Source organism: Hyperolius riggenbachi, chromosome 5 (assembly GCF_040937935.1).
Source record: "Hyperolius riggenbachi isolate aHypRig1 chromosome 5, aHypRig1.pri, whole genome shotgun sequence".
In the NCBI taxonomy this organism is placed as follows: Eukaryota; Metazoa; Chordata; class Amphibia; order Anura; family Hyperoliidae; genus Hyperolius; species Hyperolius riggenbachi.
The window spans coordinates 378774989-378796605 of NC_090650.1; the positions used below are offsets into that span (position 1 = coordinate 378774989).

The 21617-nt window shown below is 44.8% G+C and overlaps 1 protein-coding gene across 6 annotated transcripts in view; it reads left to right on the forward strand.

The window, feature by feature from the left end:
• The window catches only part of SLC26A7 (solute carrier family 26 member 7), a 114300-nt gene that overhangs the window by 10387 nt on the left and 82296 nt on the right, over positions 1-21617 (forward strand). For 5 of the 6 annotated variants that reach the window (XM_068237625.1, XM_068237628.1, XM_068237629.1 and 2 more), the window contains exon 4: positions 15667-15831. In XM_068237625.1, coding sequence (XP_068093726.1) covers positions 15667-15831 — 165 coding nt within the window. The remainder of the gene's footprint in view (positions 1-15666; positions 15832-21617) is intronic. The other variant, XM_068237630.1, reaches the window with a different exon arrangement.

Here is a 21617-nt window from a genome sequence, read left to right on the forward strand (position 1 = left end):
AAAACGCATCGTGTGTTCCCAGCAATAGATCAGCAGTCAGTGAATAGGGCTGTTTTACATTTGCAAGCGCTTTTCAGCAATTTTCTGATCTCCTGCGAATGACAAAGCCCTTTGCTCAGAAGCACTGTAAAAGGCAAAATCACTGTGAAATTGCATGGGATACTCGTCTAAAAAATGCAGATGCCACTGTGCGCCCAAATTTCTGGTCTTTGCTGCTCATCACAACTTTTATAATAGGCACCTATGGCGGTGCCGTTTTTTCCCATAAGGGCTCCTGCACCCTTTTTTCTGATTCGGTCTCAGACAGTAAAAAGCAAAGCTGCTAAAGCAGCAGAACATTTGTACAAGAGCTTGTGAAAAACAGCTACAGGTTGTACAGTAATCAGGGCCGGATTTGTACTCTTCACTGCCCAAGGCCACTGTCACCAACCGCCCCAATTCAGTATAGGTAGCGAGATGACCCCTCCCCTTCCCTCCATCATAGGTAGCCAGGTGACCCCTCCCCTTCTTCTCTCTAGGTAGCCTGATGACCCCCCAGTACAGGTAGCCAGATAACCTCTTTTCCTCCAGTACAGGTAGCCAGATAACCTCTTTTCCCCCAGTATAGGTAGCCAGATGACTCTCTTAATCCCCCATCTTGCCACCCCCCTTTTAGTATAGGTAGCCAGCTCGCCTTCACACCGCGGCAGCCATCAATGTCACTCATTTCTCTGCTCATCTCCAGTGCAGAAGCTTCCTCTTCCCATCTGTCTCCAATGCTGCTCGAGTCCACAGCAACCGGCCACAATGCAAACGTGCACAGAGAGCAAGGTGGCTGCTGCACAGGCAGCTAGCAGCAGAGTACCGCGGTCAGGCGCTTGCCTGATCTCCCTGCATTGCAGCATTTGCAACTTGGAAATGCTGCACCAGTTTAGCCTGCTGCTTTGGAGACCTTGCTCCTGTGGTGGCCTTGGCCTAAATATGGCCCTGACAGTAATTAAAATGATTTGCAGCAGAACCACAGGCTGCTACATCTTAGCCTGGCCACTTTGCCATGTACTGCCTGTGTCTATTCTGTGACTTTTAAGGTGCCCATACACTCGCCAGATTAGCATCAGATAGATAAGAAATGCATCTGATGATCTATCTGATGTGTTTTTAGAACATTTTTTACCAGGATAGAATTCCAATAGATTTCAGTTTGAAATCTATTGAAATTCGATCTGATGGCATTTTTTTGCCATCAGATTTCCATTAGGGCCAATGCAAAATGATAAGCAATCTCATCAGATCGACCTAGATTTTCCACCCTGCCAGTTCGATGGAAATCCATCGAAATCGATCGAAATCGGCCGTCGATCGGTCGATTGGCCAACTGATTTGCAATCGATCAATCAATCGATCGATTTTGATCGATCGGTCGGCCAGAAAATCGGCTGAGTGTATGGGCCCCTTAACCACTTGCCGACCGCCCACAGCCCATGGGCGGCGGCAAAGTGGACGCCTAAAGGACCGCAATACGCCTTCAGGCGGCGCGTCCTTTAGGCATGCCGGGGGAGCGATCGCGTCATTGATGACGCGCGCTTCCCCCGGCAACTGGCTCCGCCCACCCGCCGTAACATCCCGCCGGCCATACGGAAGCGCCGGCGGGATGTTAACCCCGCGATCGCCGCTACAAAGTGTATAATACACTTTGTAATGTATACAAAGTGTATTATACAGGCTGCCTCCTGCCCTGGTGGTCCCAGTGTCCGAGGGACCACCAGGGCAGGCTGCAGCCACCCTAGTCTGCACCCAAACACACTGATCTGCCCCCCCCCCGCCCACTGATCGCCCACAGCACCCCTCAGACCCCCCCCTGCCCACCCCCCAGACCCCTGTTTGCACCCAATCACCCCCCTAATAACCCATCAATCACTCCCTGTCACTATCTGTCAACGCTATTTTTTTTTATCCCCCCCCCTGCCCCCTGCCCCCTCCTGATCACCCCCCCACCCCTCAGATTCTCCCCAGACCCCCCCCCCCCCCCCCTGTGTACTGTATGCATCTATCTTCCCTGATAACCTGTCAATCACCCGTCAATCACCCATCAATCACCCATCAATCACCCCCTGTCACTGCCACCCAACAATCAGCCCCTAACCTGCCCCTTGCGGGCAATCTGATCACCCACCCACACCAATAGATCGCCCGCAGATCCGACATCAGATCACCTCCCAAATCCATTGTTTACATCTATTCTCTCCTCTAAACACCCACTAATTACCCATCAATCACCCATCAATCACCCCCTATCACCACCTGTCACTTTTACCTATCAGATCAGACCCTAATCTGCCCCTTGCGGGCACCCAATCACCCGCCAACACGCTCAGATTGCCCTCTGACCCCCCCTTATCAATTCGCCAGTGCATTAATTACATCTGTTCTTCCCTGTAATAACCCACTGATCACCTGTCAATCACCTGCCAATCACCTATCACCCATCAATCACCCCCTGTCACCCCCTGTCACTGCCACCCATCAATCAGCCCCTAACCTGCCCCTTGCGGGCAATCTGATCACCCACCCACACCATTAGATCGCCCGCAAACCCGCCGTCAGATTACCTCCCAAATGTATTGTTTACATCTGTTATCTTCTCTAAACACCCACTAATTACCCATCAATCACCCATCAATCACCCCCTATCACCACCTGTCACTGTTACCTATCAGATCAGACCCTAAGCTGCCCCTTGCGGGCACCCAATCACCCGCCCACACGCTCAGATTGCCCTCAGACCCCCCCCCCCCCCTTATCAATTCACCAGTGCATTAATTACATCTGTCCTTCCCTGTAATAACCCACTGATCACCTGTCAATCACCTGCCAATCACCTATCACCCATCAATCACCCCCTGTCACTGCCACCCAACAATCAGCCCCTAACCTGCCCCTTGCGGGCAAACTGATCACCCACCCACACCAATAGATCGCCCGCAGATCCGACATCAGATCACCACCCAAGCGCAGTGTTTCCATCTATTCTCTCCTCTAAACACTCACTAATTACCCATCAATTACCCATCAATCACCCCCTATCACCACCTGTCACTGTTACCCATCAGATCAGACCCTAATCTGCCCCTTGCGGGCACCCAAACACCCGCCTGCACGCTCAGATTGCCCTCAGACCCCCCCTTATCAATTCGCCAGGGCATTATTTACATCTGTCCTTCCCTGTAATAACCCACTGATCACCTGTCAATCACCTGTCAATCACCCATCAATCACCCCCTGTCACTGCCACCCATCAATCACCCCTGTCACTGCCACCCATCAATCAGCCCCTAACCTGCCCCTTGCGGGCAAACTGATCACCCACCCACACCAATAGATCGCCCGCAGATCCGACATCAGATCACCACCCAAGCGCAGTGTTTCCATCTATTCTCTCCTCTAAACACCCACTAATTACCCATCAATCACCCCCTATCACCACCTGTCACTGTTACCCATCAGATCAGACCCTAATCTGCTCCTTGCCCTTGCGGGCACCCAATCACCCGCCTACACACTCAGATTGCCCTCAGACCCCCCCTTATCAATTCGCCAGGGCATTATTTACATCTGTCCTTCCCTGTAATAACCCACTGATCACCTGTCAATCACCTATCAATCACCCATCAATCACCCCCTGTCACTGCCACCCATCAATCACCCGCTGTCACTGCCACCCATCAATCAGCCCCTAACCTGCCCCTTGCGGGCAATCTGATCACCCACCCACACCAATAGATCGCCCGCAGATCCGACGTCCGATCACCTCCCAAGTGCAGTGTTCACATCTGTTCTCTACCCTAAACACCCACTAATTACCCATCAATCACCCCCTGTCACTGCTACCTATCAGATTAGACCCCTATCTGCCCCTAGGGCACTCAATCACCCGCCCACACCCTCAGAATGCCCTCAGACCCCAGCCCTGATCACCTCGCCAGTGCATTGCTTGCATCTATTCCCCCCTCTAATCACACCTTGAGACACCCATCAATCACCTCCTGTCACCCCCTAGCACACCTACCCATCAGATCAGGCCCTAATTTGCCCCGTGTGGGCTCCTGATCACTCGGCCAAACCCTCAGATCCCCCTCAGAACCCGTTCCGATCACCTCCCCAGTGCATTGATTGCATCTATTTTCCCCTCTAACCACCCCCTGAGACACCCATCAATCACCTCCTGTCACCCCCCTAGCACTCCTATCCATCAGATCAGGCCCAATACAACCTGTCATCTAAAAGGCCACCCTGCTTATGACCGGTTCCACAAAATTCGCCCCCTCATAGACCACCTGTCATCAAAATTTGCAGATGCTTATACCCCTGAACAGTCATTTTGAGACATTTGGTTTCCAGACTACTCACGGTTTTGGGCCCGTAAAATGCCAGGGCGGTATAGGAACCCCACAAGTGACCCCATTTTAGAAAAAAAGACACCCCAAGGTATTCTGTTAGGTGTATGACGAGTTCATAGAAGATTTTATTTTTTGTCAAAAGTTAGCGGAAATTGATTTTTATTGGGTTTTTTTCACAAAGTGTCATTTTTCACTAACTTGTGACAAAAAATAAAATCTTCTATGAACTCGCCATACACCTAACGGAATACCTTGGGGTGTCTTCTTTCTAAAATGGGGTCACTTGTGGGGTTCCTATACTGCCCTGGCATTTTAGGGGCCCTAAACCGCGAGGAGTAGTCTAGAAAACAAATGCCTCAAAATGACCCGTGAATAGGACGTTGGGCCCCTTAGCGCACCTAGGCTGCAAAAAAGTGTCACACATGTGGTACCGCCGTACTCAGGAAAAGTAGTATAATGTGTTTTGGGGTGTATTTTTACACATACCCATGCTGGGTGGGAGAAATTTCTATGTAAATGGTCAATTGTGTGTAAAACAAATCAAACAATTGTCATTTACAGAGATATTTCTCCCACTTAGCATGGGTATGTGTAAAAATACACCCCAAAACACATTATACTACTTCTCCTGAGTACGGCGGTTCCACATGTGTGGCACTTTTTTACACCCTAAGTACGCTAAGGGGCCCAAAGTCCAATGAGTACCTTCAGGATTTCACAGGTCATTTTGCGACATTTGGTTTCAAGACTACTCCTCACGGTTTAGGGCCCCTAAAATTCCAGGGCAGTATAGTAACCCCACAAATGACCCCATTCTAGAAAGAAGACACCCAAAGGTATTCCGTTAGGAGTATGGTGAGTTCATAGAAGATTTTATTTTTTGTCAAAAGTTAGCGGAAAATTGATTTTTATTGTTTTTTTCACAAAGTGTCATTTTCCACTAACTTGTGACGAAAAATAAAATCTTCTATGAACTCACCATACTCCTAACGGAATACCTTGGGGTGTCTTCTTTCTAAAATGGGGTCATTTGTGGGGTTCCTATACTGAACTGGCATTTTAGGGGCCCTAAACCGTGAGGAGTAGTCTGGAAATCAAATTTCGCAAAATGACCTGTGAAATCCTAAAGGTACTCATTGGACTTTGGGCCCTTTAGCGCAGTTAGGGTGCAAAAAAGTGCCACACATGTGGTATTCCCATACTCGGGAGAAGTAGTACAATGTGTTTTGGGGTGTATTTTTACACATACCCATGCTGGGTGGGAGAAATACCTCTGTAAATGACAATCTTTTGATTTTTTTACACACAATTGTCCATTTACAGAGTTATTTCTCCCACCCAGCATGGGTATGTGTAAAAATACACCCCAAAACACATTGTACTACTTCTCCCGAGTACGGCGATACCACATGTGTGGCACTTTTTTGCACCCTAACTGCGCTAAAGGGCCCAAAGTCCAATGAGTACCTTTAGGATTTCACAGGTCATTTTGCGGAATTTGATTTCCAGACTACTCCTCACGGTTTAGGGCCCCTAAAATGCCAGGGCAGTATAGGAACCCCACAAATGACCCCATTTTAGAAAGAAGACACCTCAAGGTATTCCGTTAGGAGTATGGTGAGTTCATAGAAGATTTTATTTTTTGTCACAAGTTAGTGGAAAATGACACTTTGTGAAAAAAACAATAAAAATCAATTTTCCGCTAACTTTTGACAAAAAATAAAATCTTCTATGAACTCACCATACTCCTAACGGAATACCTTGGGGTGTCTTCTTTCTAGAATGGGGTCATTTGTGGGGTTCCTATACTGCCCTGGCATTTTAGGGGCCCTAAACCGTGAGGAGTAGTCAGGAAATCAAATTCCGCAAAATGACTTGTGAAATCCTAAAGGTACTCATTGGACTTTGGGCCCTTTAGCGCAGTTAGGGTGCAAAAAAGTGCCACACGTGGTATCGCCGTACTCGGGAGAAGTAGTACAATGTGTTTTGGGGTGTATTTTTACACATACCCATGCTGGGTGGGAGAAATAACTCTGTAAATGGACAATTGTGTGTAAAAAAAATGAAAAAATTGTCATTTACAGAGATATTTCTCCCACCCAGCATGGGTATGTGTAAAAATACACCCCAAAACACATTCTACTACTTCTCTTGAGTACGGCAATACCACATGTGTGGCACTTTTTTGCAGCCTAACTGCGCTAAGGGGCCCAAAGTCCAATGAGCACCTTTAGGCTTTACAGGGGTGCTTACAAATTAGCACCCCCCAAAATGCGAGGACAGTAAACACACCCCACAAATGACCCCATTTTGGAAAGTAGACACTTCAAGGTATTCAGAGAGGGGCATGGTGAGTCCGTGGCAGATTTCATTTTTTTTTGTCGCAAGTTAGAAGAAATGGATTCTTTTTTTTTTTCTTTTTTTTTGTCACAAAGTGTCATTTTCCGCTTACTTGTGACAAAAAATAATATCTTCTATGAACTCACTATGCCTCTCAGTGAATACTTTGGGATGTCTTCTTTCCAAAATGGGGTCATTTGGGGGGTAATCTAGATGTAAAAGGAGCGCTCCATAGTGCATTACTGTGTAAAAGTTTTTTATTCGCAAGATAAAAATATATACTCACAAGATGCAAGTCAGTATGCGCTTATCAACAGATCACCACCGTTCAAACTCCCCTTGGCGGATCGTCCTTCCGCCTCTGTGGCCAGCAGTGCGTACTCCGATCGGACGGTGCTCCTGAGCACCGTCCGATCGGAGTACGCACTGCTGGCCACAGAGGCGGAAGGACGATCCGCCAAGGGGAGTTTGAACGGTGGTGATCTGTTGATAAGCGCATACTGACTTGCATCTTGTGAGTATATATTTTTATCTTGCGAATAAAAAACTTTTACACAGTAATGCACTATGGAGCGCTCCTTTTACATCTAGATTGCTGCATATTCCCAAACGACATGAGCTGAACCGTGCATTCATTTCTGTGATTTAACAAGTTGTTGGAAGGAGCTACACTCAGTGGGCTAGCGCGAGGACTTTTTTTGCTGCTGTTTTTCATTTGGGGGGTATTTATACTATCCTGGAATTCTAGCCCCTCATGAAACATGACAGGGGGTCAGAAAAGTCATAGATGCTTGAAAATGGCAAAATTCACTTTTTGCACCATAGTTTGTAAACGCGATAACTTTTACCCAAACCAATAAATATACACTGAATGGTTTTTTTTTAATCAAAAACATGTTTGTCCACATTTTTCGCGCTGCATGTATACAGAAATTTTACTTTATTTGAAAATTGTCAGCACAGAAAGTTAAAAAAATCATTTTTTTGCCAAAATTCATGTCTTTTTTGATGAATATAATAAAAAGTAAAAATCGCAGGAGCAATCAAATAGCACCAAAAGAAAGCTTTATTAGTGACAAGAAAAGGAGCCAAAATTCATTTAGGTGGTAGGTTGTATGAGCGAGCAATAAACCGTGAAAGCTGCAGTGGTCTGAATGGAAAAAAAGTGGCCGGTCCTTAAGGGGTAGAAAGACTGTGGTCCTCAAGTGGTTAAGGGTATCCTTGTCATTTCCCTTATCCTAGCTTACAAACGTCTACAATATGTGATATGGTTACCGCATATTATCCAATAGTTACTGGAGTGGAATTTTGTGTAACATAGGAGCTGTGATTAGATATCAAAACAGTGAGTGAGAACGGCAATATCATATGAAGGGCAACCAGGGTTATGCATCTGGGCAATGGATAGATTTCACTTGTTTGGTTACGTAAACTGATTAGCTGTGATACTGGATAACAGCGAGAAAAAAAGAACAGCGAGTGCATTTCCTCACCCTTATATTATTCATACATACTTACTACAGACACGTGCAGGGCCGGCGCTACCATAGAGGCAAAGGAGACAGCTGCCCCAGGGCCCCAGAGCTTGTAGGGGCCCCCAGCGGCTACAAGAGGAAAAACAATTTTTTCAAATCGACCTTATAGTTTTTGAGAAAATTGATTTTAAAGTTTTAAAGGAAAAAAAATACACATTTAAAAACCAGACGACTTTAATGGTTAATAGCAAATCCACCTTAAATTCTAGAAACCCTAAATTTGCAGGATATGTTAAGGAGATCATTGGGAATAAGAGGAAAAATTTTTTTTTCAAAAAGACCTTATAGTTTTTGAAAAAAATGATTTTAAAGTTTCGAAGGAAAAAAGTATACTTTTAAATGCTGTAAATGTCACTTTTAGTACCTAACGGTAGTGTAATTTTACATGTATCAAAAGAGAGCAAAACATTTCCTGACGGGGTTTCCAGGGGGTCCATACGCAGCCGCAGCGCTTTGGCCAGAGATCGCTATACAGCCGCAATATGGCTGTATGAAGATCCCTGGCATTTTTTTCCTATTTTCCCAATTTTTTTTTTTTTATGTTTAGAGTGTGGGAATTTTTTTTTTTAATTATGTGGGGTCCCCCCTCCTGAAACTTTTTAACCCCTTGTCCCCCATGCAGGCTGGGATAGCCAGAATGTGGAGCTCCGACCGATTGGGGCTTCACACCCTGACTATACCAGCTGCAAAAAAGGTTCCTTATTGCCAATTTTTGCTCCGGGGTATCTGTTGGGGGGGGGGGGGGCAGGTTCATTTTGCCCTGGGGCCCCATTGTTGCTTACACCGGCCCTGGACACGTGGGGAGTGATTTACTAAGCTGACGGGGCACAATTTCTAGGAAGGCCGCAAAGGCCCAGGCCTTGGACGGCTGCAACCCGAGTAGGGCACTTGGACATGAAATGGGGTTGCTACATACAGTGGCTTGCAAAAATATTCGGCCCCCTTGAAATTATCCACATTTTGTCACATTACTGCCACAAATATGAATCAATTTTATTGGAATTTCACGGGAAAGACCAATACAAAGTGGTGTACATGTGAGAAGTGGAACGAAAATAATACATTATTCCAAACAGTTTTTACAAATCAATAATTGCAAAGTGGGGTGTGCGTAATTATTCAGCCCCCTTTGGTCTGAGTGCAGTCAGTTGCCCATAGACATTGCCTGATGAGTGCTAATGACTAAATAGAGTGCACCTGTGTGTAATCTAATGTCAGTAGAAATACAGCTGCTCTGTGACAGCCTCAGAAGTTGTCTAAGAGAATATTGGGAGCAACAACACCATGAAGTCCAAAGAACACACCAGACAGGTCAGGGATAAAGTTATTGAGAAATTTAAAGCAGGCTTAGGCTACAAAAAGATTTCCAAAGCCTTGAACATCCCACGAAGCACTGTTCAAGCGATCATTCAGAAATGGAAGGAGTATGGCACAACTGTAAACCTACCAAGACAAGGCCGCCCACCTAAACTCACAGGCCAAACAAGGAGAGCGCTAATCAGAAATGCAGTCAAGAGGCCCATGGTGACTCTGGACGAGCTGCAGAGATCTACAGCTCAGGTGGGGGAATCTGTCCATAGGACAACTATTAGTCGTGCTTTGCACAAAGTTGGCCTTTATGGAAGAGTGACAAGAAGAAAGACATTGTTAACAGAAAAGCATAAGAAGTCCCATTTGCAGTTTGCCACAAGCCATGTGGGGGACACAGCAAACATGCGTAAGAAGGTGCTCTGGTTGGATGAGACCAAAATGGAACTTTTTGGCCAAAATGCAAAACCCTATGTGTGGTGGAAAACTAACGCTGCACATCATTCAGAACACACCATCCCGGCTGTCAAATATGGTGGTGGCAGCATCATGCTCTGGGGGTGCTTCTCTTCAGCAGGGACAGGAAAGCTGATCAGAGTTGATGGGAAGATGGATGGAGCCAAATACAGGGCAATCTTGGAAGAAAACCTCTTGGAGTCTGCAAAAGACTTGAGACTGGGGCGGAGGTTCACCTTCCAGCAGGACAACGACCCTAAACATAAAGCCAGGGCAACAATGGAATGGTTTAAAACAAAACATATCCATGTGTTAGAATGGCCCAGTCAAAGTCCAGATCTAAATGCAATCGAGAATCTGTGGCAAGATCTGAAAACTGCTGTTCACAAACGCTGTCCATCTAATCTGAGTGAGCTGGAGCTGTTTTGCAAGGAAGAATGGGCAAGGATTTCAATCTCTAGATGCACAAACCTGGTAGAGACATACCCTAAAAGACTGGCAGCTGTAATTGCAGCAAAAGGTGGTTTTATAAAGTATTGACTCAGGGGGCTGAATAATTACGCACACCCCACTTTGCAGTTATTGATTTGTAAAAAATGTTTGGAATAATGTATGATTTTCGTTCCACTTCTCACGTGTACACCACTTTGTATTGGTCTTTCTCGTGGAATTCCAATAAAATTGATTCATGTTTGTGGCAGTAATGTGACAAAATGTGGAAAACTTCAAGGGGGCCGAATACTTTTGCAAGCCACTGTATGAAAGAGAAGGCTGCAAATGCAAAGGGAAGCTGATGTCCAAGGGAGCTATATATGAAAGAGATTGGCAGCAGGACATGTATGTTACACATGGAAGATGTGGCTGCACATGGAATGGGAGGGGCACTGATGCACTTGAAAGGGAAGCCCCAACACACTTTGACACACTTTGCCTAGGGGTAGAACAAGTATAAATCTGGCTTTGTAAGCTGAACTATTGCACTTAGTGATTTGGGACCATAGCATCGCACAGTGGCTTAGCTAAGGAGCTTTGGGCCATAGTGAAAGTTTTACATTGCCACCCCCCAAGCACTCTATACATAACAGTTGATATGACACACCAAAACCTGCCAATCAAAACCACGGTGTCAGAGAGGTGTAGGCAGGGGATGGGGAACAGTTTAATGATTACTACTATTCAAAGCATCTATAGAAGTGATTACCAGCACAGGGCCAATAGAGAGCTAATACTGTGGTTGAGGGATAATACTGTGGTTGAGGGATAATACTGTGGTTGTGCCCTTGGGGACCGAGGTGCGGTTGCAACCTCTGCACCCCCTATTGCTACACCACTGGTATCGCAGTTGTAGGGAAGAGGCAAAGGAAACCCAAGTGTGAGCTAATGCAGTTTTGGACCCTCCGTTGAAATGAATGGGAAACAGTGCATGCACATGCATACATCTCCAGCCGGAGAGGGTGGCCCACCTGCGCATTTATCAGCGTTGGGTCTGGCAATATCACTTTTGACAGCAATATGCATTAATTCAAAAGTAGAACAAAAAAAAATGCTAAGGAATATAGAATGAAAAAAAAATGAACACCCCAAGAATATCTGCCTTGTTAACCTCTTGTCTGTCCCAGGTTTGTACGCAAGAGGATATTCGGAGCTTAAAGAGAACCAGAGATGAAGCAACCTCATGTATTTTACCTTATAAATCAGTGGGAACATGACAGTAAACACCTAATCTGCTCTTTGTTACATTGTTCTCTGTTTAATTTGCCTGTTATCACCTCTAAGATAAGAATCCCGACTAAGCAGTCGGTCTGGCTTTGCTACAGAATAATTATAGCTGAGACTGTGTTCTTTGCTGTCTTCAAGTCCAAGCCTGCCCCCTGCTGGCTTTGCTCAGGAATCATTATAGCTGAGTCATTATAGCAAAGCCAGAATCAATGCTCAGTCCGGGATTCTTATCTCAGCTAGATAACAGACACTTTTAGCAGTGAGGATGGAACAGAGAGCATGGTAAATGTTTTCTCTAATGTTCCCACTGATTTCTATGGTAAAATACACAAGGGTGCTTCGTCTCTGGTTCACTTTAAGAGAGTTGTGCTTCACCCTTGATTGATACTAGCCTAGACAGTCCATAACATTTGGGTGTACTCTAGACTAGTGTTTCTCAACATTTGAATGGTATGTACCCCTTTTAAAGCCCTGTACTCGCCAAGTACCCTCTAGCATAATAAACATTATCACAAGTACCCCTTGACTAATATATTTTTAATGGTAGTACATGATAATAGATTCTAAACTTTTCAAGCATTTACTATTGCTTTTAATTAGCTAAAACACTAAATTGGTGGTGTTTAAATAAGATTTATCATTTTCTAAAACTCTAAATTTGTTATTCTTGGTTAAAGTGAACCTCCTGACTAAAAATCTACTCAGCAGAACTGAAAAGGGTTGGTGTTTCTTTAACAGTTTCACAGCATCAGAACTTTGTTTTTCTTACCAAAGCATCATTTTTAGCTGCATTTTTAGCTAAGCTCCACCCATCAAAGAAAACAAGCCTGAGCCTTTTTTTCCCTGATGCTGTGCAGAGCATGATGGGATTTCCTATGTTGTTATTCACGTTGTCTAGCAACTGGGAGAGGTGCTCAGGACACTGGACAGTTGGAACTGTGTCTCATGCTCCCTGTCACTTCCTTTAACCAAAAAGATGGCTGCCATCATGAAATCAAACTTGCCTGTTCTTTTAAAACAGTGTGGGTAAGAGATTATATTACCTATCTATTTTAATTAACATACCTAATGTAACTCAATGACAGTATGTTTGTTTAGGCTTAAGTATATCAAGCCCAAGTACCCCCTGGAACCATCAGAAGTACCCCCTGGGGTACGCGTACCACACTTTGAGAACCTAGGCTCTAGACTAGAGGAGATGACAAAATCTTCTGCCCTTTGCAGAGAACCCTTGTGCAGTGTTACTGACAATGGGCTCATCATCATCACCAGTGCCTAGACAGAGCAGGATAATTGACAAGGCAACCTAGGCAGGTGCCTGGGGCCTAAAGGGTATTAAGATATTAGGCAGCTGCCTTCTCTGACAACTCTACTGCATTAGATTACCAAAAATACCATAGGAGAGCCAAAACTTCTATCTTGCCTTGGGTCCCATTTTGTGTAAATCCTTCTCTAGGGAGGTGGGGTAGACTGTGGGGTGACCTTGTGATGGAATCTAGAAGCCCCCTTTAATAATAAGAGGGCTCTCAGATATCTGACCTATCAGAGTGTGGGCATTAGGTAAATCTTCCTTAGCTTCGTGGGCAGAGGTCATGTGACTGCCGCTATCCTCCTCAATGGGCTCCCTCCTAGCAAAGGTCAATGGTGCATCCAACACTCAGCTCCCGCAGCTGTGGGCTAAGGGAGTGAGTGTGTGTGGGACTGATTGCTAGCTCTCCGGAGCAGACTGAGCACTGCCTGCCAATCTAGGACTATGAATTAGTCACAGTCATGACTGCTACTCAGAGACAAAATGTTGTTATTACTAAAGCCCCCCCCCCCCCCCGCCTTTTTTTTCGTAATAACTGCATATGTACTCTTGGAGTGTGTAGGTAGATTTCACTGCTAGACTTCACTGCTTCAATGCTCCGCTGCTGTCAGTTTCTTAAAGGTGTGCACTAACCCATTGGTTAGCATTGGTTGTCAGTCCTATGCAGAAAATGCACAAGTGTGCTTCCAGCCTTTATCATAGACCCTTAACAAGCATGCAGATCTGATGTTTCTGACTGAAGTCTGACTAGATTAGCCTCATGCTTGTTTCAGGTGTGTGCTCAAGCACTGCTGCAGCAAAAGAGATCAGCAGGACCGCCAGGCAACTGGTATGGTTATAAGATAAAAAAAAAAAAAAGTATGTTAGCCACCATATTCCTCTCAGTTCAGGTATAATTTAATAGGCAGGAAGTGAGAAAATCTTTTCAGTGGGAACAGAGATGACCCTATACACTTGAAAGAGTTTAAACTCGTCCCTTCGCTACTACTACTACAAAAAAAAAAAGTTTGCTGTCTATAGCTTGAGAAGATTTTTGTTCACCTCCTCTTTTGATGCCCAGACAAACATCATTTAGCCATTGATGGAATTTCAGAGACTGGGGAAGGAAGGAATATCATGCTACTGATCAGTGGCGTTACTAAGGAGCTTGGGTCCCCAGAGTGAGTTTTACATGGGGCCCCAAGCACTTTATTGATATGGAGCCCCGAAACATCCCAAGGACATCTGCAGTGTCAGAGACTCGGGTGTATTTAGAGTAAGGAAACAGTTTGTTAAAGTGAGTCTGAAGCGATCGGGGGAAAAAACAGATACCAGAGGAGAGGGAAGGCTGTAGGTCCTATAGAGCCTTATCGCTCCTCTAGTGTTATGTGGATGAACAAGTCTGCTGTAACCAGGTGTGTAGAATATGGTTACATAATAGGTTGAAAAAAAAGACATACGTCCATGGCGTTCAGCCAGTGTCTTTATTTTTTATAAGCCTGTTTTATTTACAATATACACAATGGGACAGGAAGAATGTATGCAGAAGGGGCCCAAATGTCTCACATTTTCTTTACATACACATATTCAAGGTTAGAAAAATAATAATATTTGGACTGTAAACAGGCAAGAATAAGTAACATTGTTCTTGGAATTACGGGTAGGTGTGCCATGGATAAAACAGATGCTTCGTTGTTTGGGATTTATTTCACACAGTTGTCATTGCCAGGTGTTTATTAGAAACTGACAGTTACTTTCAGTAGAGTAGGTATGTGTCTACCTTAGGATGTCACCATGGACAGAGGTCCTATCAGTGGCATAGCTACTAAGCCATAGTCCCCAATGTAAATTTTACAACAGACAGAACATTTATATCATGATTTTCTCCTGGTGGACTCAAGGCACCACTCAAGGCACATGTACGCTCCCGGGAAGCCACAGTTGTCTCCAGGAGGCCACAGGAAACCTCTGGAGGACATAGGAAGCCTCTTATGTAAGTATCTGTTTTTTCACTGTCACTTACAGATGGTAGTAAAAAACTGACAAATCTAACATGTTTTGGACTAGTCTATCTCCTCATGGGAGATTCTCAGTGTTTCCTTTATTCCTTTCAAAGACACTAAGTGCTTTTGTAAGTAAATAAATACCTAAGAATCCCCCATATGAAGAGAAAGCAGCCCCAACCCTGTCAGATTATCAGAACCTACTGTAAGTGAGGGCAACATAGGACAAATATAATCTATACTTTATACATTTCACTCTGGTTGGCCTGAGTGCTCCCGAAGACGGGCGGCCCCATACTGCACATGCATGAGCGCCCGCGAGAGAGCACGATAGCTCAGATGCAGAACATCACCGCCCGTCTTTGGGAGCACTCAGACACACAAAGACTTCCGAAACCTCTTACGGGGCAGAGAGCAATATTCGTCCGAATGCTACCGGGGGAGCCAACGATGGAATGAGAGGACCGAGAGAGGAACAAGAAGGCTCTATAGGACCCAGAACCTTCTCTCTCCTTAGGTAAGTATCTGGTTGATTTATTTATTTATTTTTTTTGCTTTCCATTAGCTTTAAGATGTATAATTTCCTATACACGGCTTTCACATGTATTCTGTCATTCTAACTGGCCTGTGTTTTCCATTAGATGTCTATGTCATTACTGCAAATGGGATGTGCTACTTTCCTCTTCTCAGAGCCTGTAGTCAGTGCGATGACAACCGGGGCAGCTACCCATGTGGTGACATCCCAGGTCAAGTTCTTACTAGGAGTGAAGATGCCTTACATTTCTGGGCCATTAGGAATGTTTTACGTAAGTTCGAAATTTGTATCTGCCTCAGTTACTTATATACAGTAGAGTCCAGTTATCCGGCACTGACGAAGATCGGCTGATGCCGGATAAGTGTAATTTCTGGTTGCTTGAGACTCAATGTTAAAAATAGGCCTATCTAATACAGTAGTGTTCCCCACTCTATATTCATACCATGAACTCTGTATTAAATGTTAAAATACTGTAAGTGAAAGTATATTAATCTTGAGGAAGCCATGGTACTCAGTCTTTGAAGGATACCCGAAGTGACGTGTGACATGATGAGATAGACATGTATATGTACAGTGCCTAGCACACAAATAACTATGCGCTGTTCCTTTTTTTCCCTTTCTCTGCCTGAAAGAGTTAAATATCAGGTTTGTAAGTGGCTGACTCAGTCCTGACTCAGACAGGAAGTGACTACAGTGTGACCCTCACTGATAAGAAATTCCAACTATAAAACAATGAAGGAAATTATATCCAGCCCCCTTCAGGCACAATGATCCCTCGTCGGTTTCCCACACCGCCTCTATCTTCCATTTGGCAGCCCTGTAATTCCGCCAATCGGGGCATGCTACGCGTGGCCAGCTGCCTGCTTACGCACCCATCACACTCCCGTCGCCAGGAGAGTTCTACGTCTGTGCAGTACCACCACTGTGCAGGCGCAGCACACTCCTAGTGACGGGAGCGCAACAGGTGCCAACTGGCGGAATTACTGGGCCGCCTAGCAGAGGATCCAGGTGGCATAGGAAGATGCAGAGGGAGCGATCAGCCTGAAGGGGGCTGGAGGAAGCCCCAGGTATGCATCATTTCTTTATTTTGCCACATCTCAGGTACACTTTAAAGATAAACTGTGACCAAGAATTGAACTTCATCCCAATCAGTAGCTGATGCCCCTTTTCCCATTAGAAATCTTTTCCTTTTCACAGCGGATCATCAGGAGGCTCTGTATGGCTGATATTGTGGTGAACCCCCTCCCACAGTGTGATGTCAGGACCATGGTCCTGACAGTTTCCTGTCTGTGAACCTCATTGTATTGTGGGACATAACAGCTGTTTACAGCTGGGTCCAACTGCCAATAAAGCAAGCAGCATTTCCTTCCACTGACATCACCTGCCAGCAGTAAAAATGTCACCATGTGATAAATGTCAGAATGTAAATCTGGGAGAGGAAAGATTTTACAATGGGCAAACACTGACTAAATCATTTATACATAATTATTGTAAAAATGAAGCACTTTCTTTATTACATTATTTTCACTGGAATTCCTCTTTAAGAGAATCCCTCATATTACATAGAAGTGGCAAGATTGTATGATTGATGGACCTCTTTAGGGGCAAGGCGTGGCAGTGGCAGCAGGACTGCCAGGCAATTGCCATTGTTTAAAAGAAAATACATGTGCAGCCCCCATATCCCTGTCACTGCCAGGGCATTACTATAAGCAGGTGTCCTTATGTAACAAGCAGGGAAGTAACTCTGTGTTTTCTTTCTGTTTCACCTGAGATTGTAAAAATGTTGTAATACTGGCTCATAGTCATTAAACACAGAAGGACTCACATTTCCTGGAAGTCTGTAGCCAGTCATGCATGCGGAACCTTCACTCACTGCTCTGGCTGAATTTTTAAAATACTTTACTGAAAGCTTAGTGAACCAGTTACATCTAATAACTTGTACAGTACAATCCCTGTTACCTGGCACCCGCAGGGATTCATTGATGCCGGATATGTGTTCTTGCTGGTTGCCTGGAAGTCAAGCAACAGGCCCTTAAAGAGAAACTCCGACCAAGAATTGAACTTTATCCCAATCAGTAGCTGATACCCCCTTTTACATGAGAAATCTATTCCTTTTCACAAACAGACCATCAGGGGGCGCTGTATGACTGATATTGTGGTGAAACCCCTCCCACAAGAAACCCCTTCCACAAGAAAAGTTCGAACTTTTGGCAGTTTCCTGTCTGTGAACCTTGTTGCATTGTGGAAAATAGCTGTTTACAGCTGTTTCCAACTACCAAAAAACATGCAGCAGCTACATCACCTGCCAACAGTAAAATGTTCACTGGAGTTCCTCTTTAAGGTGGCCACTAATGATCCAATCTTTTTTTGTCCAATCTTACCAAATCTGTGTGGTAGAAAGTTAAACTAAGTGAATATATTGAATGGGCCAATGAGGTAGAAGATGCAAATCTGCGGCCATCAGCTTTATTCCTTTTACTAATATTAGTGGGATGAAGAGTCTTGTTCTTGTGGTGGTTAGAGAGAGCCCCGCCCACCTTAGGCATGGTGAAGCAAGAACTGCAGAGTCTTTTCTTGCTTGATCTACAAGGTACTTTGGGACCATTGGAAGTGCCTTAAGCCATTGTAGGCGCTTGCTAAGGTTCTCAGGTCAACTTGTTCATAGGTGTTGGGAACATGCAGAGACAGAGGGAGGATGGGGTGGGTTTAAAGAGAAACTGTGACCAAGGATCCCAATCAGTAGCTGATACCCCCTTTCCCATTAGAAATCTTTTCCTTTTCTCAAACGGATCATCAGGGGGCTCTGTATACGGTAGCTAATATTGTGATGAAACCCCTCCCACAGTGTGATGTCAGGACCATGGTGCTGACATCACACTGTGGGAGCCTTGTTGCATTGTGGGAAATAATAGCTGTCTCCAACTGCCAGAAAAGCAGCATCTCCTTCCACTGATCCCTTGCCAGCAGTAAAAATGTCACCATATGATAAATGACAGAATGTAAATCAGGGAGAGGAAAGGCTTTACAATGGGCAAACACTAACTAAATCATTTATACATAATCATTGTAAAAATTAAGAACTTTTGTTCATTATGTTATTTTCACTGGAGTTCCTCTTTAACCTGCTGAGCGGTCTGGACGAGCTCAGCTCGTCCAACACCGCCAGAGGCTGCCGCTCAGGCCCTGCTGGGCCGATTTTAATGAAATAAAAAGCAGCACACGCAGCCGGCACTTTGCCAGCCGCGTGTGCTGCCTGATCGCCGCTGCAGCGCGGCGATCCGCCGCGTGCAGCGGCGAAAGAGGGTCCCCCCAGCCGCCCGAGCCCAGCGTAGCCGGAACAATTAGTTCCGGCCAGCGCTAAGGGCTGGATCGGAGGCGGCTGACGTCAGGACGTCGGCTGACGTCCATGACGTCACTCCGCTCGTCGCCATGGCGACGAGGTAAGCGAAACACGGAAGGCCGCTTATTGCGGCCTTCCGTGTTACTTCTGGCCGCCGGAGGCGATCGGAAGAACGCCTCCGGAGCGCCCTCTAGTGGGCTTTCATGCAGCCAACTTTCAGTTGGCTGCATGAAATAGTTTTTTTTTTATTTAAAAAAAACCCTCCCGCAGCCACCCTGGCGATTTAATCAGAACGCCAGGGTGGTTAAGGGACAGGGGTGTGTCTGGGGATTGCAGGCTGGGGTTATCAGTTTTCTAAGTTAATTGAATAAAAGGGTGGAGGTGATGTCAGGCATTCTGAGATGTATATTCTGATTTACAGGCAATCAGGCTGTTAATAAGAGCACTGAGCCAAAGATATGTGTTTTTTGCAATATTTTAGTATTCCATGCTTCATGCGAGAATTCTTTTCTGCCTATATCCCTGTAAATGATGTTTTATGCCTTGGAAACAATAAAAATATAGTTAACAAATATATATATATATATATATATATATATATATATATATATTTATTTATTTTTAATGGATACTTTAGGTAGTCCCTTATATTACATAGAAATGTAGAAATGTTATGATTGGACAGAAAAGATTGGATATTTACGGGGTACCTTAAAATAACACTAACTTCTCCACTTGCAGATCTGTGCGCAGTGGAAGTTACGTACTGAACCTGTGGGTGCTATCATCTACACTTTCTGCAGCTCCCAGCGGCTTTCCCGCATCCTCCATGTATGGTTCTCGTCGCATCTAATGTTGGTCAGGTGACACGGCGGGAGCCATACATCCACACAGGAAAGCCACTGGGAGCTGTAGGAAGTGTAGAAGATGGTGCCTGGAGGTTTGGTAAGTTGCTTCTGCTGTACAAAGCTCAGCAAAACACAAAAGTCCCCCCCCCCATTCCCCCCCCCCCCCCATGCATGCTGGTTAGTTGAGACTGAGGGATGCCTGAGTTCTGGTAACCAGGACTCTACTGCACATTATATTCAGTAGCATGATCTACAATATCATGATTTTTTTTTTTTTTATAAAATACCATCATATTACATAGGACTGACAATAAAACAGCAGTTACTGTAGAATCAGAATTAAGTTTATTCGCCAAATACAACGGTTGTTATACCCGGAATTGGTTGTGGTACACATGACATAGGCATTTTTACATAGCAGCGTGCATTGCAGATACTAGGGAACATTCATGGAGAGCACTAGCAGCTAGAGTGTGGGGCAGTACTACCCAGAGTGGAGTTACTGTAGAAGCTACGTAATCTACGTAATCCCTGTAACGTCCACAATTCTCATGATTACTTTATCCGACAGTCCAGGGTTCAGCCACAAGTAAGGTTTCTGATTCAGTGTTGCTCTTATTGCTCCACTCAGCTGATCCCATCAGTGCTGGTCGTAATGGAGAAAGCTACGCTTACGGATCATTACGCGTAATTTTACGCTATTACGCATTACGAAATTACGCTTACGGCATAGACATTCAATTTCGGTACATGTCTATAATTACGCATAGCATTTACGCAATTACGCGTAAGTATACCGGAATTCAGGTTATTACCTTATAGGCTTACGCGTAAAATCCTACTATCAATTAATGTGTAAGGTCATGCTGCCAAGCGGAAAAGTTGACGCATGGATCAATGTTAGGTAGCCGCCGACTTTAAGGGTTAATAGCAAAGCCCCCTTAAGTGCTAAGAGCCTCAAATTTGGAGAATATATTAAGGAGATCAGAAGAAATAAGAGGAAAAAAATTTTTTTCAAAAAGACCTTATAGTTTTTGAGAAAATTGATGTTAAAGTTTCAAAGGAAAAATATATACATTTAAAAACCCGCCGACTTTAACGGTTAATAGCAAAGCCTGCTTAAAATTTAGGAACACCAAATTCACAGGGTATATTAAGGGGATCAGTGGGAATAAGAGGAAAAAATTTTTTTTCAAAAAGACCTTATAGTTTTTGAGAAAATCTATTTTTAAGTTTCAAGGGCGAAAATGTCTTTTAAATGCGGAAAATGTCAGTTTTTTTTGCACAGGTAACAATAGTGTTTTATTTTCATAGATTCCCCCAAGTGGGAAGAGTTTTACTTACTTCGTTCTGAGTGTGGGAAATATTAAAAAAAAACGACGTGGGGTCCCCCCTCCCAGACCTCTCTAACCCCTTGTCCCCCATGCAGACTGGGATAGCCAGAATGCGGAGCACCGGCCGCGTGGGGCTCCGCACCCTGACTATACCAGCCCGCATGGTCCATGGATTGGGGGGTCTCGGAAGGGGAGGGGCAGCCAAGCTTTCCCCTCCCCCTCCGAGCCCTTGTCCAATCCAAGGACAAGGGGCTCTTCTCCACCTCCGATGGGCGGTGGAGGTGGAGGCCGCGATTTCCTGGGGAGGGGTTCATGGTGGCATCTGGGAGTCCCCTTTAAAAAGGGGTCCCCCAGATGCCCACCCCCCTCCCAGGAGAAATGAGTATAGAGGTACTTGTACCCCTTACCCATTTCCTTTAAGAGTTAAAAGTAAATAAACACACAAACACATAGAAAAAGTATTTTAATTGAACAAAAAACATAACCACGAAAAAAGTCCTTTAATATTCTTAATTAACCATTAATACTTACCTGT